The sequence below is a fragment of the Danio rerio genome, chromosome 11, assembly GCF_052040795.2.
Source record: "Danio rerio strain M-AB ecotype USA chromosome 11, GRCz13ab, whole genome shotgun sequence".
In the NCBI taxonomy this organism is placed as follows: domain Eukaryota; kingdom Metazoa; phylum Chordata; class Actinopteri; order Cypriniformes; family Danionidae; genus Danio; species Danio rerio.
The window spans coordinates 4,560,457-4,584,205 of record NC_141031.1 but is presented as its reverse complement, the minus strand read 5'-3'; the positions used below and the strand labels follow the sequence as shown (position 1 = coordinate 4,584,205).

Here is a 23,749-nt window from a genome sequence, read left to right as displayed (position 1 = left end):
CGGAACAGATCTGTTTATACTAGTTACTACATAGACATGTTAATATGCGCTTGCAAATAAATTTGGTGGGTGGGAAAAGCCAAACTCCTACATCATGATGACTGGGAATTGGATTCTATTTTAAAATCAGGAATGAGTGAGAGTGTATGGGTGTTTCCCAGTGATGGGTTGCAGCTGGAAGGGCATCCGCTGTGTAAAACAAATGCTGGATAAGTTGGCGGTTCATTCCGCTGTTGCGACCCTTGATAAATACAGGGACTAACCCAAAAGGAAAATGAATGAAGCAATTCTTCAGTTTGTTTGGGACAAATAAATGTATTTATGTTTAATGCGTTTAAATTTGTAAAAACTAATAAGTCAACTTAATTCATTAATGTTGTCCCAACGCAAATCCATTGTGTGGAATCCAGCATTTTACAATCTAGTATTTACATGAAAAATGCCAGCACAAATTAATGATAATTAATATGATTAATAAATGATTAATAATTAGGTATTTGTATTAAAGGCTTTGCTTAACATTTTTAAAAGAGCAGTACTTTTAACATACCATGTACTCTGTGCCATTTATCTTAAAACTGTGAGTAATGTGCATGAACTAAGAGCGCTGAATGCTAACATCTCTTTTAACACTGTTTATACAGACAAAAAAACAAAAACCAACACAGACATGTTTGCTCTTTGCTGAGAAATTGTGCGCTTTAATAAAGAATGCTTGTTAAGAACCTACTGTGCCCTTTTGTGGTTTCACTCCTGAATTTTCTCACGTTTCGTGCATAGATTTTCTGTCGCGAAGAGCTATGGGAGCCAGAAAAGTTGTGTTTGAAACGGCGCTCCTCTCTGCCTTGCCTCACTCTGGCAGAATCAATCACAGCTCAGCCTGTGCATCAGTTATGTTTCATAGATTTGCCAATACTTTTGCCAGCTCCTCAGGAGGAGAGAGGGGGAGCACAGAAACCTGCCAGCTGCCTTTAAACTGTTAGCCGTCATTTGCATTGGTGGCAGTGCCGCCAGGAGACTGATAAATCTCATTCACTGGGCCACACGGGCGCCATTTATATTAATAAGAAAATATCTCGTGAGACCAAAAATTAAAGAGTTTGTTTGGGAGACTTGTTATCAAGTGTTTGAGGAGAAGAATGAATGAATGGGACAAACATGGTTACATTATTTAATGACATAAGTCACAATCACATTTGAGAAGTCAATTTCAGTCAACTATAGCTAATTATCTAACTAATATTATTAACCCTCAGTGGCAGACTTGGACAGTATTTAATCTAGGAACCATATTATTTTAGCCCACAGTAAGGGGGGCAATTAGTAAGTGAAGACCGGGGGGTAGGGTGGAGTTCGGGTGAGCGGGTGTGTGGCAATCGGTGGGGGGTTGTTAGAGAGTGTGGGTTCAGTGAGGGGGACATTGATGATTGATAAGTTTAGATCAGGTGGGGTTGTTTAGACTGGCTAGATTCATGATTGACCATCAGGCCCGGGAATGATATTACCTCAAGCCACAGTAAAAGGGGGGCGATCGGTAAGTGAAGACCGGGATGGGGGTGGTTTGAGGGAGCGGGTGTATGGCAATCGGTCTGGGTTGTTGGAGATTGGGTGGTGGCGATCGATAAGTGAAGCCCATGTGGGTTGGGGTGGTTGATGATTGGTAAGTGAAGACCAGTAGGGAGAGTTTGGGCAGGCCAGATTCATGATTGACTATCAGGCCCGGGAACAATATCACTACAGGCCACAGTAAAGGGGGGTGATCGGAAAGTCAAGACTAGGGTGGGGGCGGTTTGAGGGAGCGGGTGTATGGCAATCAGTGGGCGTTGTTGGAAAGTGGGTGGTGGCGATAGATAAGTGAAGCCTTTGAGGGTTGGGGGGGGGGGTTGATAATTGGTAAATGATGACCAGGAGGGGAAGTTTGGGCAGGCCAGATTCATGATTGACAGTCAGGCCCGGGAACGATATTACCTCAGGCCGTGGTGAGGGGGCAATCGGTAAGTGAAGAGTGAGATGGGGGCGGTTTGAGGGAGCGGGTGTGTGGTAATTGGTGGAGCATGTTGGAGAGTGGGCGGTAGAGATTGATAAGTGAAGCCCGTGGGGTTGGGGGTGGGGGTGATGATTGGTAAGTGAAGACCAGGAGGGGGAGTTTGGGCAGGCCAGATTTATGAATGACTGTGAGGCCCAGAACAGTATTACCTCAGGCCACGGTAAGGGGGGCGATCGGTAAGTGAAGACTGGGATAAGGGCACAATGTGGGAGCGGGTTTGTAGCAATCGGTGGGTGTTGTTGAAGAGTGGGCAGTGGCAATTGATAAGTGAAGCCCGTGGGGTTAGGGGGGTGGATTATTGGTAAGTAAAGACCAGGAGGGGGAGTTTGGACAGGCCAGATTCATGATTGACCGTCACACCCGGGAATGATATTATCTCAGGGAATGGTAAGGGGGGCAATCAGTAAGCGAAGTATGGGGTGGCTTTGGTTTGAGGGAGCAGGTGTGTGGCAATCGGTGGGGGAAGATGGAGAGTGGGCGGTGGAGATTGATAACTGAAACCCGTGGAGTTGGAGGGGGTGAGGATGGGTTGGGCGGTTGATGATTGGTAAATAAAAACCAGGAGGGGGAGTTTAGACAGGCCAGATTCATGATTGACCAAAAACGACATTACCTCAGGCCACAGTAAGGTGGGCGATCGTTAAATGAAGACTGGGGTGGGAGCGGTTTTAGCAAATGGGTTTGTGGCAATAAGTGGGGGTTGTTGGAGAGTGGGTGGACACAATTGATAAGTGAAGACCATGAGAGGGGGTTTGGGCTGGCCAGATTCATGATTGACCGTCAGGCCCAGGAACAATACTACCTCAGGCCACGGTAAGGGGGGGCAATCAGTAAGTAAAGACTGGGGTGAGGGCCGTTTGAGGGAGCGGGTGTATGGCAATTGGTGGGGGTGATGATCGGTAAGTGAAGACCAGGAGGTGGAGTTTGGGCAGGCCATATTCATGATTAACTGTCAGGCCTGGGAACGATATTACTTCAGGTATTACCTCCTATTGTTGTGAGGCAATAGTGCTAACCCCTGGGCCACTGTGCTGCCCTGTTAAGAGAAGGAGATGGTGTAGGTATGGAAGGGGGGATTCTTCAAAACGTAGATGACTGAAGTGGAAAACTCTAGTTATTTATGAAAAGTATTCATCTTATTGTTGCAATTCTTAAAGCTGATGCGGGACAAGCTGTGATCAATTAAAAACACGTGATCCTCTCGAAATTTGTTTATAAACAAACCACACCTAACTGACCATTATTTTATGGTGCTTTCACATATGTAGTTCGCTTCGTTTGGTCCGGACCAAGGGCAATACATGATACATTGTTGCATCTTCTGCCGTCTTTGGGTCGTTTTCACACCACACTGCTAGCTTTGGTCCAAACCAGTTGAAACGAACCAAAATGCAGTCATCTGACAAAATCCACATCTCTCATTGGCCAGATGTTGTTGAACATATTTCCTAAACTGCTTATTCATTGGTCAGAATTTATGTGCGGAGAAAATGCCAATGAAGTACCGCAAGTAAACAAAACCAGCAGACACAAAATGACAACTGTGTTGACTGATTGTATCCCTGCTTTAGACAAACTATACATTTCGAGAATAAAGCGCGGCCACGGCTGGAAAACAGTGTTTTAATGCATCGCACGTCACTTCAGGAGGAGGCGTGAATTAATTTAGCTTAAATTCGACATGGTCATCTTGCGGAAATATTACCAACGATCCATCAGATAATGTTTTCCCCCTCTCTCTCTCTCTCTCTGTTGGTAAAGCGCTGTCAACAAATATTCTTCCTCCATATCCCATAATGCACAGCGCATCGGCTTACGGCAGCTGGAGTAGTCCAAGAGGCGCAGTACTTTTTGCGGTTGGACCTGTTTTAGTACGAATCATATTCTCACCACAAACGAACCGCTCCAGGGTTCGTTTGAAAGCGTACAAAGACCACCTCTTCAAGCAGGTCTCGGTACGCTTATTTGGTCCGCTTTTAGTGCGCACTCGAGTACGATTGCTGCTTTCTCACCTGCCCAAACAAACCTCACCAAAAGCGGAAACGAACTCTAGTGCGATTTAATCGAACTAAATAAGGCTGGTGTGAAAGCACCCTTAAAGTGTTAGTAAATTTGGTGTTAAAATATATAAAATATAAAAGTTTGTGTCTTACCTCATTTTCCACTGTTGCTTTTTCATTTGTTTGGGGAATTGTGACTTGCTAACTATTGTTGAACGCAACAGACCTTATTCTCTCCACGTTGTCCTGTGAGTTTAATTAGCTGCTGTTTTGCATGACAACACCAATTCAAAGCATCACCTCGCCTCAGTGAAAAAATGATTATTTATAATCACAAACTGGCGCACAATGCTAGCCAGGGGAGTAAAAAAAGGCACAGAAACTCATTTCAAGTTGGTATGTGTCATTTTGTTAATGACAGCACCTTTTTTTCTCGCAAGTCCAACTATCATTACTGGAGGGAATTCGCATTTCATTCAACTGACAACTCAATTGACAGCTCATCTGGAGAGATTTGAAAGAAAACTCGGGCATATTGCTTGCGTAACAAGGAACATTTAGGGGTTTGTGAGCGATGCGGACACGGCTAGCGAGCTGGAGTCCATGGTGTGACGGATATATATGAAGGCAGCACTGAGTGCTGAGCGTGTTTAAGGCAGCGAGTGTGGAGGCTTAGCCAGCATGCAGGTCCAATGACACAGTTATCATGAAGATGAATGCCGGCCTGCACCTTAGTTCCAAGCCAAGCTTCTTCTCAGAGAAGCGTGAAAACTATAGATCTGGATGCGGCCTGCAGGAGCACGGCACACCATGAGCTTGCATACAAAGCAGATCTGCTGGATAACACTCTGACTCTGAGAAAAAAAGACAGGGAAAAAATCTGTAAAAGATTATTTCCTACTTCCAGTTTCGGCTGGTTGTAAATTAGCTACATTTCGACACTCTGGATGTATGCTAAGCACACTAGAATAACATTTGTGGCGCTGATGAAGAGGTGCTACACAAAAGCACATCTTGTCTGGTAATGGAGGGGAGGTTAGCAGGTGGCTTGCTGAGCTGAGTGAAGCAGAAGTGATTTGTACGGGTTGCTGCTCTGTGCTGGACACCCACCAAGGTCCTGTCTCAATCAAACACTCCCCCAGCAGTGCCGGTCCCCTTATTGACTTGACTGAATTGATCCAGAATATCAATCGCACCGGTAGGCAAGCATTTATAATAGCGCTAATACATTTTTTTAGGAGGGAGGAGGGGTACATTTTTAATTTTTTTTTATTTTTTGCCTTTTTCGTTATTGTGATAGGATGGTATAGACTTGGTGTCATGTCATAACTGGGGGTGTTACCCGGAAAACAATTTTCCCCCTTCATTGGAAATGAATAGCTGTAACCTATAGCTGTATGGATTTATTATTATTATTATTATTATTATTATTGTTGTTGTTGTTGTTGTTGTAATTGTGATAGGATAGAATAGACCTGGTCGGTGTTGTGTCATAGCAGAGGGTGTAACCTGTGGTAGAGCTAAAGATCTTTGCCCAAACCCAAAAGAACCCAATGGGGCCTAACGCATTCGGGCTTAATTTGTATCATTTTAGATGGGATATGAGACACATTTCGATTAGCGCGTGAAAGTAATCAAATCGTATATATATATATATATGTGTATATATATATATATATATATATATATATATATATATATATATATATATATATATATGTATATATATGTATATATGTATGTATATATATATATATATATATGTATATATATGTATATGTATATATGTATATATATGTATATGTATATATGTATATATACACTCAAAAAAATGAATTATGGCTTTAGTTGGTCCAAAGAATGTAACTATGTTTGAATTAAACAATTTGCTTACGTTTGTGTATTAAAAATAAAAGTGTTGTGTTGGAAAAAATTAGAAAAAGTAAGTTTTCACATTTAAACAGCTCGCTTAATTAACATGAATGAAAGGGAGTTGTGTTGCTTCTGCAGTACTGCATTTTGGTCAATAGGTGGAGTAATATCTGCACATGCGCAGTTTCAAAACAACACAGGAAGTAAGAAGATTCAAACCACAACGATCACTCTCAGCTCGGCGCCATATTATGGAAATCAAAAGATGAAGATTACAGTACAAATTGGGAACGTGCACAAAGCTTTCCCCAATGTGGACACACAGGTGAGATTTTTTTTTTTACTTTTTATGTATTTATACTGAGGCTGTGACAACATTTGAATCATAAATGTACTCTCTTGTAATACTATGTTGTGTTTGTGTATAGTATTGCTATGAAATTGCCATGTTCCCTGTGTCTTTTCAATATTATAGACAGATAAATGTATAGTTTGTTTTGCATTCCTGTGAAATTTTATACTTAATATATTAACTCCCCCAAAATAAAGTTGCAAACGTTGGTAGTAAGGAATAACTAGTCATGTTAGAATAGTCTAAGCTTTTCACTCATCATAGCGCACGTGCTGCTGATAATGTGACAATAAAAGTGATTTGATTTTTTATTTGATTTGATAGTCTTTATTTTAAATGAGTGTCAAGCAGTTTGTCGAGTTTGAATGCCAGTTTTGATAACTTACATAAAATTTATTAAAATGTGGTGGTGGCACATTGTTATTTATTATCTAATTGTATTATTCAAGCCTGTTAACTTAAAAAAAATCAGCAAAAAAGCATATGTGACACTTAAATAGTATGACATCTAGCATGATGGCATATTTAATGTAAGCTTATTTGTTTGGTCATCTAACACGTTTAAATTTTTAAGTTTAGTAGTTTGCTATTTATATTATTATATTTTATTATTACAAATCTTTGCTCACTCACATCTATTTTCTCCCACACAGGTTTACAGCTCAACCTCTAAAGTCCCATATCTGGCTGAGGAGACTGTGGATCATCCAGGTATTATGCCTTTAGATGCCTATACATACATTAAAATTATGTACAGTAAAAATTACTAGTAATTTTAACTACTAATTACTTAGTAAATTACTAATTGTCATTTCATGTCATTTAGAACATCACCAGTGGAAAAAAAGGTGTGAATGCATCCTCAAAGCCCCTAAGTGAGGGAGTGCATGGTAAGCTATTTTATTTTTATTTTTTTTTAAAACATTTTGTATTTTCCTCTTAAACCAATTCCTCCTTTCATCTTTGATCTGTTGGTAAATGTTTTATTTTTTTACCTGACTTTTTTAGGATGCTGGGCATGATGAAGCGCAAACCTTGATGTGCAACACCACCTTATGAATCTACAGTAGTTACATTAACATTTAGCCGACTCTTTTATCTAAAGTGACTTACAATTGAGGACACATTCGGCAAATCAACAAGAAGAGGCGATACACCCAAGATGTGCTAAATATACAAAAAATTTAAGAATTAAGAATGCTTCTACATGTGGTTTGTCAAGCCCACACACCTGTGTGAAGCAGACTTCATGCACAATGTTTTGTTTTTTGTTTTTTACATATAAGGAGTGGTTGTAAGAAAGTGTCTGGTGCAAATGTGCATAAATGGTGCAAGTGTCAGAGAGATGAATGTGTGTAGCTATTGCATGTTCTGTCATGGTTGGTCTAATTTATGGTGTAGTGCTGATCGTGTTACTTTGCTTTAAAATGTTAATCTTTCTTTGAACAACTGAAGTGTTATCTGCTTTTTCAGTGTAAAGAAGGTACAGTATAGTTTACAAAAGAAGACTTAATTTTTCTAAGTATATTTTTGATAAATCATTTGAAGGCAGAATATTGTTTTTGAATGTTTTTTGTAATATATGAAAAGTATCATTTTGAAAAGTGTATTTTATGATGTTTTTGTAAGCATATTTTAATTTTTTTTATTGTTTTCAATTTGCTTCATACTTGTATTACTATTATTTTAATAGTATTAATATTTTAACTTATTGTAATAAGTGAAGATACAGATAAAGACAGTATTTGGATTTTGATAATCATTTTATTGTTGGAAAATGTGTAAAACTGTAAAAATGCTATTGAATAAACTCAATGAAACGGAAACTGTTTTTTTTATTTGGTTAAACATAAAAATATCAATTTTACAATAATTGAACTTAAATAACTACATTGATTAAAGCTAAATTATAAATGTTATGTTGATTGAACTAAACAACATTACATTACCTTTATGTAACTAACTTAAGTTCACTAAAGTTCACTACCTTTCTTAAAGGTAACTTAACTCGGTTACGTGGAACCAGTGGACAAAAAAAAGTTAATTAACGCCAACATATCATTTTTTTGAGTGTATATATATATATATATATATATATATATATATATATATATATATATATATATATATATATATATATATACGATTTGATTACTTTATACTTTTTACTATATTATATATAAACAGTTGAAGTCGGTACCCCCCCTGATTTATTAGGCCCCCTGTTTATTTTTCCCCAATTTCTATTTAACAGAGAGATTTTTTTCAACACATTCCTAAACATAATAGTTTTAATAACTCATCTCTAATAACTGATTTATTTTGTATTTGCTATGATGACAGTAAATAATATTTTACTAGATATTCTTCAAGACACTTCTATACAGCTTAGTCACATTTAAAGGCTTAACTAGGTTAATTAGGTTAACTAGGCAGATTAGGGTAATTAGTTAAGTTATTGTATTACGATGGCTTGTTCTGTAGACTATCGAGAAAAAATCAGCTTAAAGTGGCTAATAATATTGACCTCAAAATGGATTTTAAAAAATATCTTTTAAAAAAAAACTCTTTGTTTTTTTTTTCCAGCCAAAATAAAACAAATTAGACTTTCTCAAGAAAAAATATTATCAGTCATACTGTGAAAATTCCTTGCTCTGTTAAACATCTTTTGGGAAATAGTTAAAAAAGATTAAAAAACTTAAAGGGGGGCTAATAATTCTAATTTATTTATTTATTTATTTATCATTCAATATGGAAAATAATCATTGAGATTGCCCTAAGACAGCACCTATTTGTAAATGTACAGCAATTTCTGAGATATGAATCTGATTACATTATTCTTACCTTTGACTTTTCTTCTATAATCTACCGTTGGGCTGGTATTTGTCTGTAAATAAGTTAAATATAAAATCTTTGTTATTTCACTTCATTTATTTGTATAGCACACATAAACGCAACAGAATCCGACCACTGTGATTTTGCATGGTATGAGAATAAAAAGAAAGCAACAAGACCTTGCTAAATGCTCAGGCCAGAAAATAGATTTACCACGACCAAATAGATAAAGGTAGTAATATTATTAAAATTATTAAGTATTAAATTATAAATGTTTCTTGACTGACAACTTGTAATTAAGTCACTGCAATCGAATACGGTGGGAAAAAATGTTTCCTCTCGTTTCTTTGATATTTGGGCTATTATATATAATTTAATGACTCTCAGATCTACTGTGAGAAGTGAAATAATAACATTAAAGGTTTTTTTTTTTTTTCATCTGCACAGCGTGCAGCAGGAAATAAGCATTTCAGCCTCTTTCTTTTATAACATTATTATTCATACTAAAATTATTTTCGTTTATTAAACCCATTCATGCAGTCTTTGTAGTCCAAGGCCTCCTCATTCACATCACTTTGATCTCAATAAACATTTATCCACCAAACATGAAAAAAAAAACCACAAAACATTTTCTCACAACCTTCTGTGAATTATTTAGTCAAAATACATCTTGAAGTGTAATCACAGCTGAGTAAAAGAAGCATTAGAGCTACAATTACCATCAAGCTATAAAAGCTAGACAATATATAAGATTAATACTATGCTTTTCTCCATCGAGTGTTCTGTTTGTGATTTAATCTTGTTATTTGTTGCCATTAACACCCCTGCTAACACTTCACCTGTTAAGCATTTCTCATGTAAATGGTAATGTTATGAATATACCCCAAATTGCACGGAAATGTATCGTGTTAAATGTGCAGAGAAGTGAATTGAATCAGAAGGTGAAAGCTAAGTGGAGGTTCGCCAAAGATAGAGAACGTGCAATATGTGAGATATAAATGAGTAAATTGTGCAAAATCTTCTACAGTTGAAGTCAGAATTATTAGCCCCCCTGAAATATTAGTCGTCCCAATATATGCAATATAAATATGCATTTATATTATTTTATATTATATGTTTTCCCAATTTCTGTTTAACGGAGAGGAGATTTTTTTCAAACACATTTCTAAACATAATAGTTTGAATAATTTATTTCTATTTTTAAAGGCTTAACTAGGTTAATTGAGCAGGTTAGGGTAATTAGGCAAGCTATTGCATAATGATGGTTTGTTCTGTAGATTATCGAAAAAAGATAGCTTAAAGGGGCTAATACAGGGGTGGGCAATCTCGGCCCTGGAGAGCCGGTGTCCTGCACAGTTTAGCTCCAACCCTATTCAAACAGACCTCCCTATAGAGTTCAAGTGATCTTGAAGACACTGATTAGTTTGTTCAGGTGTGTTTGACTAGTGTTGGAACAAAACTCTGCAGGGACACCGGCCCTCGAGGATCAAGTTTGCCCATCCCTCGGCTAATAGGTTTGACCCTAAAATGGTGTTTAAAAAATTAATAATGGCTTTTATTTTAGCCGAAATAAAACAAATAAGACTTTCTTCAAAAGAAACAATATTATAGGAAATACTGTGAAAATGTCCTTGCTCTGTTAAACATCATTTGTGAAATATTTAAAAAAGAAAAAAAGTTTAAAGAGAGGCTAATAATTCTGACTTCAACTATATAAGCTAGATCCCCACTATAGAAACACTTCCTAATGAGATCACTGGGGTTTTTGCGCTTATATATCACAGTTCGCAAGTCAAAATAACTTTCTTTTTTGAAAAGAAAGCCTGATAGTCTCCAAAAAAAGGTATTCAAATGAAGAGAATGAGTCATTACCAGAGACAGTATGATAACACGGAAAAAAGTGATTTAAAGAGTGAAGAAAAGTTCCAAAGCTGAGAAAATGCATCAGAAAATGACCTGCTACATACAAAAGACTAAATTACAAAAAGTGTGTAGAGAATAATCGGGTATGGCTTTGTATTGTGCGCAGAGCTGCTTTGATGGCTATAAAGCGTATGATTAATATTTTGAATTTAAGTGCTGAGAGGATGTTACCCATTTCCCAATTTCTGTAAAAGAACACATTTAGAGAGGGTGTTATCCCAATTATAACCCTGTGGAATTTATCATTTAAAACATGCTACAAATTAAACTCGATGGAAGGGATTTTGATTTGATTAGCATCACAGTACGTACTACAAGCATATTTAGATGCTGAAAAATCCAGCTTAAACCAGCCTAGGATGGTTGGCTGGTTTTAGCTGGTCGACCAGCCTGGCTTAAGAGGGGTTTTGGCCACTTCCAGGTTGGTTTCCAACCATTTCCAGCCTGGTCTTAGCTGGACAGGCTGGAAAGTGACAAGCTAAAACCAGCTTGACCATCCTGGTTTAAGCTGGACATAGCTGGCTTTGGCTGGGCTCCCATTCTGGCTAGCCTGGTCAAGCTGGATATCTTCCAGCCTGTCCAGCTAAAACCAGGCTGGAAATGGTTGGAAACCAGCTTGGAAGTTGCCAAAACCCCTCTAAAACCAGGCTGGTCGACCAGCTAAACCCAGCCAACCATCCTAGGCTGGTTTAAGCTGGATTTTTCAGCAGTGTAGAGTGTATGGATTGGATTCAGAAGTTTCTCTCAGTGGGTAAACCTCTCTTTCCTTTTGAGTTCATTTATTTATTTATGAATCTGTATTTCCGCTGGTGTTTCAGAGCTCAAGGACATGCATGAACACGTACCTCACATTTGCCTCCGGTTTGTCATGCGTGTCCTCAGTCGCTCTGCAACCTCTCTGCAACCAACGGGACGTCAGTGACAACCATCAAATAGGAGCATTGACAAAAAGATAACACAGCTGAGAGGCCCAGCTAGCAGGCTGGGGATAAGACAGGTGATGATCTGTCTAAAATATTGTTCCAGCGAACGTCGGACTATTCCACCAATGGTGCGTGTCAATAGCTTTTGGTCTCGCCGCTGTCAGATCGGCAAACCGTGGCGACCTGTGTCTGATTCGCACTCGCTGCAATCAGGAAAACAACAGGTGGCTGTGTCTCACAGGTGAACCCAGAACCTGTCAGAGGAACAGATGGAAATTCATAAACAATACACCTGACTCCGAGACGTCCTGAGGGGAAATATTCCAGAAAGAAAAATCTGTGATCCCTTGTTTCACCCATCACAAAAATGCATACAAATGCAAGGAGGTGTTTTCTGTAATCAGGGTCGCGAGTCCCCAGATAAAATGTTGTGTTTCTCAAAGGTAGTTTTTTCCTAGCACAGTATATGTAATGGATTTCTTAGGGTGCGTCTAGACAATAACAAAACTGAAGAAAAAATGAGAAACAGAAGACTTTTTAGTTACAACAGTCCATGTTTACACCAATCTAATGCCTATTAAAATAACATGCTGTATTATGCGTGAAAGGCAAGTCGTTATTGTTATTAAGTAGGCTACTCATGCACACTGCAAGACATTTTATTGGGTTTTTGGGATAACTTTCTGGCAGCCAGCAATTTACAGCAACTTCACAGTAACTTACCTGTAAAAGTGTTTTAAAGTAGCAGGCAGTGTTGGGGAAAGTTACTTTTGAAATTAATGCATTACAATATTGAGTTACTTCCCAAAAAAGTAACTAGTTGCGTTACTTAGTTAATTTTTGTATTGTAGTTACTGCATCATGTTACTTTTGCGTTACTTTTTATTACCTGACTAAGGCTTGATCTCTTTCAGAACGTGTTTATTTTTCTTTTTTAAGAGGAGCTCTGCAATTAACAACGCACTGTATAATCTACACCTATATTTTACTTGAAAAAGTGTTCATGACCCCAGAGCTATACAGTATATGCTGTATATCATTGAAAGCTTAAAGCAATGTATTTGCTACTTTTGTATTATTTCATTCATTCATTCATTTTCTTGTCCGCTTAGTCCCTTTATTAATTTAGGGTCGCCACAGCGGAATGAACTGCCAACTTTTACAGCACGTTTTTACGCAGCGAATGCCCTTCTAGCTGTAACCTATCTCTGGGAAACATCCACACACACACACACACACACACACACACACACACTCATACACTACGGACAATTTAGCCTACCCAATTCACCTGTACCGCATTTCTTTGGAATGTGGGGGAAATCGGAGCACCCGGAGGAAACCCACGCAAACACAGGGAGAAGATGCAAACTCCACACAGAAACGTCAACTGAGCCGAGGTTCGAACCAGCAACCCAGCGACCTTCTTGCTGTGAGGTGACAGCACTACCTACTGCGCCGCCTTTTGTATTATTTGTCTTTAGTAAAATTAGTGTCCGTTGATACAATAACCCCCTTTTCCTTTTCTTCGATGCGTTTTAAATACTGAACACATTCGCTCATTGACTGATTCATTGTGACTAATTTTATTTTAGCAATTTATTTTTAAAAGTGAATTAATTCAATTAAAAAGTAACTCAAGTTACATTTTTAAAAAAGTAACTCGGATAATATTACTTATTCTTTAAAAGTAATCCATTACTTAACTTATTATTTAGAAAAGAGATATTATTAAGTAACTCGCAACCCTTACTTGTAATGTGTTACCCACAACTCTGGTGGCAAGGCCTTACCGCAACTTCTAAAATGCCCTTTAGCACTTTTAAATTTTACAATATGACACTTTTTACAGTACTTTTACTATAATTTATTTACATTTTACAGCGGCAGTACAACCACTTCTTTTTTAGTATTTACTATTGAATTTAATAAATTCCAAATCAGTGATGGGATGGTGTAAAACAGTATTTTTATTATTCATTGGTATTGTATCAATTTTAAATGGTTTACAAAAGCAACATTCATTCACCAATCTATTTTAAATACATTTTGTGATGCAAGATGTTAATCAATAATTTTTTCATTAACTGTCTCATTTTTGTCTTCAACTACAGTAGGAGTACTTGACTTTGATTACAGTAGAATACCGCAAATTCCTTATATGCAAGCAAGTTAATTCATTCATTCATTTTCTCTTCAGTTTAGTCCCTTTATTAATCTGGGGTCACCACAGCAAAAGGCAGGTAGCGTCAGAAAGCCGTGTGTTATTCCTGTCACAAAATGCAGTGAAAATCCTCCACGACGCTAAGTTTGATTGTGGTGCTAACATGTTTACACTCGGTGTAATAGTTCGATACGAACTAACTTTACCATCTGAATAAACAAAGACCACTGGTCGATCACTTACCAAATCTGTAGAGACAAGGACAATCAACACCAACTAGAGCCGCGTCTTTACTAGGAGGAGACAAGCAGCAAATCCGGATCTCACCATTTCCAGATGAGAAAAGCAACTGAGTAAAAAATGTTCCTTAGACACGTATTGTTGTCGAGCGTCGCGTGCACTGTAATCCACACGTGAGTCCAGCTGCGCTCTCATAGAGAGAAAATGAAAACAAAACCTTCACTGCAGCAAATTATAAAAGCTGCACGCTTGTTTTGGCAACACAACGCAGCTTCTCTCATCCGTCTAAACTCTGTATCAGGTATGGAAGCGATGCATATTAATGAAGGTAATAGAGTGCGCTGATTGGTTTGAACCAAGTCTTACTCATGCATTAATGCAGCACACTCAGAGACGTAATAAGGGACTCCCAGGTACAAATGTTCAGTCTACACACTGGAATACACGCTAAGATCTCATGGCCGTGACGCAGCTTCAAAAATTTGTTTCAAACCGAAAGTACGAATTTGCTCGAAATAACGCAAAAACAACCAATTTTCACTTTTTAGTGAGATATACGTGTCCTAATAGTGTTTTTAGCAGTGTGGTACACATAAACGACTGTCAACAGCTCAAACAAATGTGTTTTGGTGTTTCGTGACACTTTAACTTAACTTAGATACCATTTAACTGTACCCTAACTAGTGTACTGGCCATAATACACAATAATTTGAGTTTAGAGCTATAAACAACTCATGCGAGCAGACTCCACAAATAGCTTCATCTCCCTTAAGACACTTGAGCTTGTTTGTCTTTGATAAGTTTTGACAGTTCTGGGGGCAATTATAGAGAGAAACTGCCCCTGAGAGAGCGCTAACAGCAAATTTATGAATAAAATTAAATTAGTACATTTAACAGTAATGGTCTGCTTCAACTAAAGATGTTGTATTTTTTTCAAATTACCAAATAAATCACGTCTCAAGTAATAAAAAAAAAGACAAAAACATGTAATCACGACATTTATTCGTAGATTAAGTGTAATTGACATTTAAATATTATAAAAATCTGATTTGTTATTCCTTATTAGACAGTTGCATGTGATACTGTGTTTTTATGTATTATATTACTGTGTTTATACTGTATTTATATTGCTCTTGATCAGGTGTGGATGAAACTGTGTATATATACAAACGGTAATAGTCTGTCTGCTCATGCTTCACGTGATAATACCATTGTGTAAAATGTACCACCGTAAAATGAATAATGTTTCATTTCAGTGGTCTCTGTCTGTTGTTTTGTTCACACCAGGGTTCTGCACTAACAGACAGATCATTTTAGAGTTAATTTAATTGACCAATTCTGTGAACACATTTGATGTGTGTCTATAAATGAACATAATAGAGTTGCTACTTAAATAAAATGCACGTTGGTATAAACTCTGATTTACCTACTTTTTTGTTGTGTTCAGTTTATTATATTATTAGACTAAATATGCCCAGTGAGTAGGCCCAACTGGGAATCTGCGCGCACAGATTTTCCACAGAATTCCGCAGATTATTAGCCCATCATTAATTCTGTTTAATTACTTGAGTAAATGTGTGTAAATCTATATTTATTCAGTTTTTTTTATTATTAAATACAGGAATATTATTGACTAATATGAAAATGTTTATCTGATTTGAGTGCAATACAGTCTATAAAGCCGTGTTTTCTGTCTTTTAGTAGAGATATTATTCACCTTATTCTTTGCCGACAAGCGGGCGCAGCCTTTTGAATTTTTACTGAAAAAAGTGTTGCATGCAGAACTGTTGCAAACAATTTATTTGTGTTGAATTGAAACAAAGAAATTAAGTTTAATAATGTTCAACTTAATTTGTTTGTTTAAATTCAGCCCAAATAAATCGTTTACAACCACTTAACGTAAAAAAATTGAGTAAATCCAAGAAATCATCTTTGAATATTTTTTTTCAGTGTTTTTGGCTTGAGACTTTCGGTCTTATTCACTTCCATTCATTTGTAGACATTAAAAACTGCTCGTTTTGCTTTTTGATGTTGCAAACTGATATTTTCTTGTTATATTTTTCTACTTGGTCTGTAAAGTCATGCAAACATTTGTTTGTAGAGCAAGTAGTTTGACAGTTTTCTGCCGTTTATTATTCCTAGTCATTTCTCCCATAGGCGACTGAATCGGAAGTTCTAAAACAGTCTCGAAAACAGGCGTACTTCTCCGTATTTTAGAATAAGGTCAATATAAGAGACTTGCTTTGTTTACCAAATAAAGTGAATCTAATTGAATTTGCATTTTGAACATTAAATAAAAGTTAAAAATGTATTATTTTTTATTCCACATATTAAGGTTTTAGTTATGATTCTCCCAAAATAATTCTGCAGAAATCCTCAGATTTTTAACAAAATTTTCAGCAGAAATAGCAAAAAATGTCCGCAGATTTCATCTGGCCCTGCATGAGGTACATTTCTTTATATCCCTTACAAATAATTACTGCAAATTTTTTTTTTTAAGTATACAGGAGTTTTTTAAAGGATTACTGCAGCTTTAGTTAACTTTTAAAAAGTGTTTTTTGGACACAAAAAAAATGCATTATTTAAGTATATTTCAGTATTACTGCAATACAACTGAAATACAACAATATAATCAATTGCAGTAAATCTACTGCAATATAACTTAAGTTCTGTTGAACACACAAAAAAAGATATATTGAAAAAAGCCAAAAACCTGTAACCACTGATTTAGTAGGACAAACAGATAACCCACTACGGAAATCAGTGGTCACATGTTTCAAAACATCTTCAAAAAAAAAAAATAAGGGCTCAAAATAAGGGCTGAGTAAATGACATTTAGTTTTTGGGTTAACTATCTTTTAAATAACCCTTTCTTTCATAGTCATTTAGCTTACTGATTAAATCTCAAAAAAACTCCCAAAGCTCACACTTGTATAAATACATTCACAACATAAGTTCAAAACAAAGCATAACAATTATTAGTGTTTCTCTAAATAGTCTTGTAATATATATCCAGATCTCATAGGGAATATGTCTTGTCAGTTTTACTTTGTCTGAGCAAATAACTCTGACCGCAAATGCAGCAAGGCATTCACGCAAATCACCCGACTGTTTACTGTGAGGCGAGTTAATTTGTTCTTTCTAAACATCACCTCATCTGTGCTGTTCGCGCGCTCTCTGGGGGTCCTCGGGATAGGAATGTTTTTACCCGCGTTTTCCCGCCGTGACGACCGACGTACGAATTTAAGTACAGCCCGATGTAGAAACAAGGGTAAATAGTTTTTAATTGGCAAGTGCAAACTGCGTCTCTAGAGCTCGCCGAATGACAGATAAATCGTCTGTCTCTCACTTTTAGCTTAAAACGGTCCCTCAGCGATTAGACCATCTGCTTTAGGTGACGCTACAAGTCACTTAAACAGTGATTTGAGGAAGCAGCGGAAACGTCGAAAGCACAGAAGAACTCAACAACATCTGAGCTGTAATGAACAATGACCAGCTGTTAAGCGCAATTGCCAAAAAGTGTTGGGAACAACATGACGACTCTGAAAATAATGATCATCCAGGCAAATGATTACTGAGGTAAACATGAGGCTCACTGAACCCTTGAAGAAACAGTTCAACCACAAACAAAACACCCATCATTATTTACAGTACACACCGGCGTGTTATGCCAAACCCTGCTGTTATTTTCTCGGTGGAACGCCAATAATGTTGTTGTTTTTTACTTTTTCTGTGGAGAATTTTTGGCAATTATTTTCATGGTTAATGGTGTATCCTAATTCATCGTGACCTGAAAACTTGAAGACCCAAATGAACCAAGTTAAATTTTTAAAAATCTATTAATTAATTAATTAATTAATTTATTTATTTATTTATTTATTTATTTTAGAGCTTTTATTATAATAATAATTTTGATGATTTTAATAGGATAATTAATTTAGCCATTTCATTTATTATAAAATATATCAAACATATTAGTTATTGTCTTTTTTTATTTGTTTGCAGAATATATAATATATTCTTTAGCAGGAAAAAAAAATCCATTATGTGCTTTGAAAAAAAAACTATTCAAAGATGATTCCTTCAATTTACAGTTTATTTTTTATTTATTTTTTTGTATGTTTGGTCCCACTTTATTTTAAGTGTCCTTAACTACTATGTACTTACATCAAAAAATAAATACAATGTACTTACTGTGTTTATAATGTATTTGAAAACACTTGTGGTGCTTTTGAGTTGGGATAGAGGTTGGGTTATGGACAGGTTTGGTGGTATGGGTAAGTTTAAGGGTGGGTTAAGGTTTAAGGGATGGTCAACAGTGTATTTACAAATGTAATTACAAAAGTTAATTCCAGATGTAATTACATACATGTATTTAATCAAGCATAAGTACACAGTAAATACATGTATTTACACAATAAGTACATTTGTAACAAACTATTAATTCATGTGTAAGTATATATTAGTTAAGGCCACTTAATATAAAGTGGGACCGTATGTTTTTTTTACGTTAAGGGGTGGGCTGAATTTCAACACACATTACTAAGTTTATTTTGTTTAAATTCAACTAAATTTGCAACAATTTTGCAGAAATAAATTTTTCAGTGTAATCTTTTTGAAAATGACTATTAAGTTATGTACAGTCAAGCCTCAAATAATTCAAACCCCTGGCAAATTCTGACTTAAAGCTACGTTTCGTTAAATCGTTGAAAAAAAACTATTCTTTTTTTTATCGGAAAAAAATACGGCAGCCCAGAGAACTTACCGTGCTTTAATTTAAGAAAACACATGTGATTACAAAAAAATGCCAGCAAATTGAGAAAATATCTTCATCCATTTGACAGCACACGTTCTGCAAATCCTCACAATGCATACACGTTTTTTTTTAAATGGCTGCATTTTCTTACAATGCAAATAACGAAAATGCACCACATTTTCTCACAGCGCAAACAAATTATGAAAAACGCTCTGCATTTTCTCACAAAGCAAACATTTTAATAAAACGTGCCGTATTTTCTCAAACCACAAACAAATTACGAAAACACACCGCATTTTCTTACACAAAAAACAAATTAATACAACACCCTGCATTTCCCTACAATGCAAGCAAACTACGAAAATGTGCCTTATTTTCTCACATCGCAAACAAATTACAGAACGTGCCACATTTTCTCACAACACAAAGAATTTACAGAAATGTGCTGCATTTTCTCAAAACACTTTCAAATAGCAACGAAACAACAAAAAAGTTTGTTGTGTTGTCAAACGGATGAAGATCTTTTCTTAATTTGCTGGCGTTGATTGTAATTGCATGTATTAAATTGCAGCACGGCAACGCAGTGGCGCAGTAGGTAGTGCTGTCGCCTTACAGCAAAAAGGTTGCTGGTTTAAACCTCGGCTCAATTGGTGTTTCTGTGTGGAGTTTGCATGTTCTCCTTGCGTTCGTGTGGGTTTCCTCCGGGTGCTCCGGTTTCCCCCACAGTCCAAAGACATGCTGTACAGGAGAATTGGGTTGGCTAAATTGTCTGTAGTGTATGAGTGTTTGTGTGTATGTATGTGTGTGTGTGTGTGTGTGTGTGTGTGTGTGTGTGTGTGTGTGTGTGTGGATGTGTCCCAGAGATGGGTTGCAGCTAGAAGGGCATCCGCTGCGTAAAAACGTGCTGGATAAAATGGCGGTTCATTCCGTTGTGGCGACCCCGGATTAATAAAGGGACTAAGCGGACAAAAAAATGAATGAATGAATGAATGAATGAAATTGCAGCATGTTAAACTCAATCGGCCACCATAAAAAAAGAGGGATCATTGTGGGAAAAAAATAGGAAATAAATGTTACAGTTTGTTGTAACATAACAATGTTGTTCAAAAAAATGGTAAAATTTTTTTAAAACCAATTGATTTATACATCTTATTTTTCTACAAGATATTTTCATGACACTTTTTTTGTGTGTTTTTATGTTGTGTTTTTGTCCCTTTTAGTGGCTGACAGATGGGATCACAACGAAGAGCTGTTTTGATGCTGTTATGGATCAACATGAGTGTGAGTAAAAGCACCACATGTTCAGTTTTGAGCGAACTGCCCCTTTAACGGTACTTAGCACTTGTTGTTTACAGTTCTCAATAGATAGACCTTGAAATTTCAAATGACAAACCATTCACCAGGGCATATTGTGCCTATAGTGGTGTTCTTGTCTAAAAATATTCTGCCTGTGGTAGCACATAGCCCGACTTAAAAAAAAAAACAAAAAAAAAACAGCAGCGGTTCCTGTCGCTGCGCTCCATGGCTGTCCATCTGGGAGGCAGCCTGCATACACTTCTAAATGAGAAAGTTGGGTCTGATCGTCCAGCCATGACAAAAATAGATTACTCTGGGAAAAAAAGAGAGGGGAGAGACCAACTGAATGAGTGTGTATGTGTGTGTGTGTGTTTGTGTTGTGTGTGTGTGATTGGATCGAGTGCCATAAGGTAGACAGTGGACTTGTAGAATGTGAAGTGCAGAATACTTGCCTTGTTCGAAAAGCAGAAAAAAGGGTAAAACAGCATGATACAAGCATCAACATAACAGTTAATATGCAGTTACATAAAGCACCAGTCCGTAAATTTACACTGCTATGATTGGGTGGAAATATGCATAATAATAAAGTTGATAGGGAGTCTGTTGGGACCTTCATTAAGGGATGACCCGCTCAGGCATCCACCTGTATTGCTTCTTTGATGAGTCAGCACTGACTCTCCCATCCCAAATGCCCAGCAGTAAGTTCTGTTGCAAAATATATGTCATAAAGGCTATTATACACTCACCGGACACCTTTATTAGGTACATACTAGTACAGGGTTTGACTCACTTTTGCCTTCAGAACTGCCTTATTCCTTCATGGCATAAAATCAGCAAGGTACTGGAAATATTCCACAGAGATTTTCCTCCATACTGACATGATAGCATCTTGTAGTTGCTGCAGATTTGATGGCTGCACATCCATGATGCGAATCTCCCGATCTACCACATAATAAAGGTGCTCTATTGGCTTGAGATTTGCTGACTGTGGAGGCAATTTGAGTACAGTGAACTCATTGTCATGTTCAAAAAACCAGTCTGAGATGATTCGCGCTTTATGACATGGTGCATCATCCTGCTGGAAGTAGCCATCAGAAGATGGGTCCACTGTAGTCATAAAGGGATGGACATGGTCAGACTCGCGCAGGCTGTGGTGTAGACATGATGCTCAATTGGTATTAATGGGTCCAAAGTGTGCCCAGAAAATATCCCCCACACCATCACACTACCACCACCAGCCTGTACCGTTGATTAAAGGCAGGATGGATTCATGCTTTCATGTTGTTGATGCCAAATTCTAACCCGACCATTCGAAAGTCGCAGCAGAAATTGAGACTCTTCAGAGCAGGCAACATTTCTCCAATCTTCATTTGTCCAATTTTAATGAGCCTGTGTGAATTGTAGCCTCAGTTTCCTGTTCTTAGCTGACAGGAGTGGCTCTTGGTGTGGTCTTCTGCTGCTGTAGCCCATCTGCTTCAATGTGTTGTGCGTTCAGAGATGCTCTTCTGTGCTCCTCGGTTGTAACGAGTGGTTATTTGAGTTACTGTTGCCTTTCTATCAGCTCAAACCAGTCTGGCCATTCTCCTTTGTCCTCTTGCATCAACAAGGCATTTGCATCCACAGAACTGCCGCTCACTGGATATTTTCTGTTTTTCGGACCATTTACTGTTAACCCTAGAGGTGGTTGTGTGTGAAAATCCCAGTAGATCAGCAGTTTCTGAAATACTCAAACCAGCCTGGCACCAACAACCATGCCATGTTCAAAGTCACTTAAATCCCCTTTCTTCCCCATTCTAATGCTCGGTTTGAACTGCAGTAGATCGTCTTGGCCATGTCCGCATGCCTTAATTGCGTTGAGTTGCTGCCATGTGATTGGCTGATTAGAAGTTTGCGTTAACAAATAGTTGACCAGGTGTACCTAATAAAATGGCCGGTGACTGTAAATATTATTAATTTAGGTTTGGTCTCAAAATTGACACCGGGAATGCTAAGGGAATTTGATTGTATCAGTTACAACCAAACTACAAATGTAAAAAACACCCTAAGTGTCCTGCGTTATAAAAGGGCAACCTCAGAGAACTATTATATTGAGTCAGAAACATTTCAAGCGAGCATGTCTTTGAAGCTTACTTCTTTTTCTAGGGAGAGTGAAAGTGCACAAACATAGATAAGGGCAAGCAGCAAAAAAAAATACACCTTTTACAGTGGAGTTTTCTGCATTAACTTTTAAAGCCATTAGATGTTTAAGCCCCAAAGCATTAAAATTGAAAGCAACAGAAGAGTACAAGCACAACCGGTTAGCCAATAGCACTTTGTTTTGAAATCAGGTAAAGGTGTAAGTGTCAGAATCTTAAAAAGCCACTTCATGTTTAACTGATAAGCGCGCTGTGTTCACTCGTGTGATACTGCTGGTGTATAACAGAAACGTGGCTAGCTACATAAAAAGCACGAGGCATACAGAATTCCATCTACGGGGACTTTCAGCGACACAGGCCCCGCATACATTTGAAAACATTGCTTTTGATAAATGTGCTAGGGTTACTATGGAAACAAAAGATGTCCATTAAAGAGAGAGCCCATTGTATCTAGGAAAAAAAAAGAATATATATATATAGCTGTTTTGCTGCTTGAACATCTAGGACACAAAACAGCCCTGCTATTGTGCAATTTCCCTGGCAAAATGATTATGAAAGGCATGTTGTTTTATATGTTTTGATATCAAAGCAATGTCATAATGCAAAACTTTCTTTCTGACAATGCAGCTGGTGCATGCTGGTACACAAGTCAGTACTGACATTTTGATAGGTGGTTGATTACCGGACCATATCTCTATGGCAGTGGTTTCCAGAGTGGAGGAGGCGCCGCTTGGTGATTTCCAAAAATCATTAATTCATTTATTTTCCTTCAGCTTAGTCCCTGATTATCAGGGGTGACCACAGTGGAATGAACCGCCAACTATTCCAGCATATGTTTTATGCATTGAATGCCCAGTACTGGGAAACACCCATACACTCTCACATTCACACAGATACATTACGGCCAGTTAAGTTCATCCAATTCACCTATCCGCTTGTTAAGTGTGATGTCACGCGAATCGGCTTCCGGGTCCAAGCGTTCTATTCAACTGAATGGGGAGACTCATGAAATGGTAATAATAAACGTTTACAAAGTGATTAAAGGCTTTCGAAAATCACGATCGCAGTATATATGTCCATGCCTAATATCCGATGGCCAGAAAGTGATACATTTTTTATAAATTGTAAAAATTTTGGTATTTGTTATGCAGCAAGCCCAGAGATTGTTGTGTACTCTATGATTTTATGTAAAATTAACTTTAATGT

General features: G+C 37.3%; 1 protein-coding gene across 9 annotated transcripts in view; it reads left to right on the top strand.

Annotated features, from left to right (window-relative positions):
* LOC137490698 (bis(5'-adenosyl)-triphosphatase-like) overlaps positions 1–23,749 on the top strand; it is a 746,092-nt gene that overhangs the window by 538,015 nt on the left and 184,328 nt on the right. For 8 of the 9 annotated variants that reach the window (XR_015502296.1, XR_015502292.1, XR_015502305.1 and 5 more), the window contains one exon: positions 20,333–20,393. Coding sequence is in view for 2 of the 9 variants with exons in the window: in XM_087273182.1 (XP_087129308.1) it covers positions 20,333–20,393 (61 nt within the window). In the remaining 7 variants the exon portion in view is untranslated. Of the gene's footprint in view, positions 1–17,475; positions 17,936–20,332; positions 20,394–23,749 lie in introns of those variants that run through there. The other variant, XR_015502304.1, reaches the window with a different exon arrangement.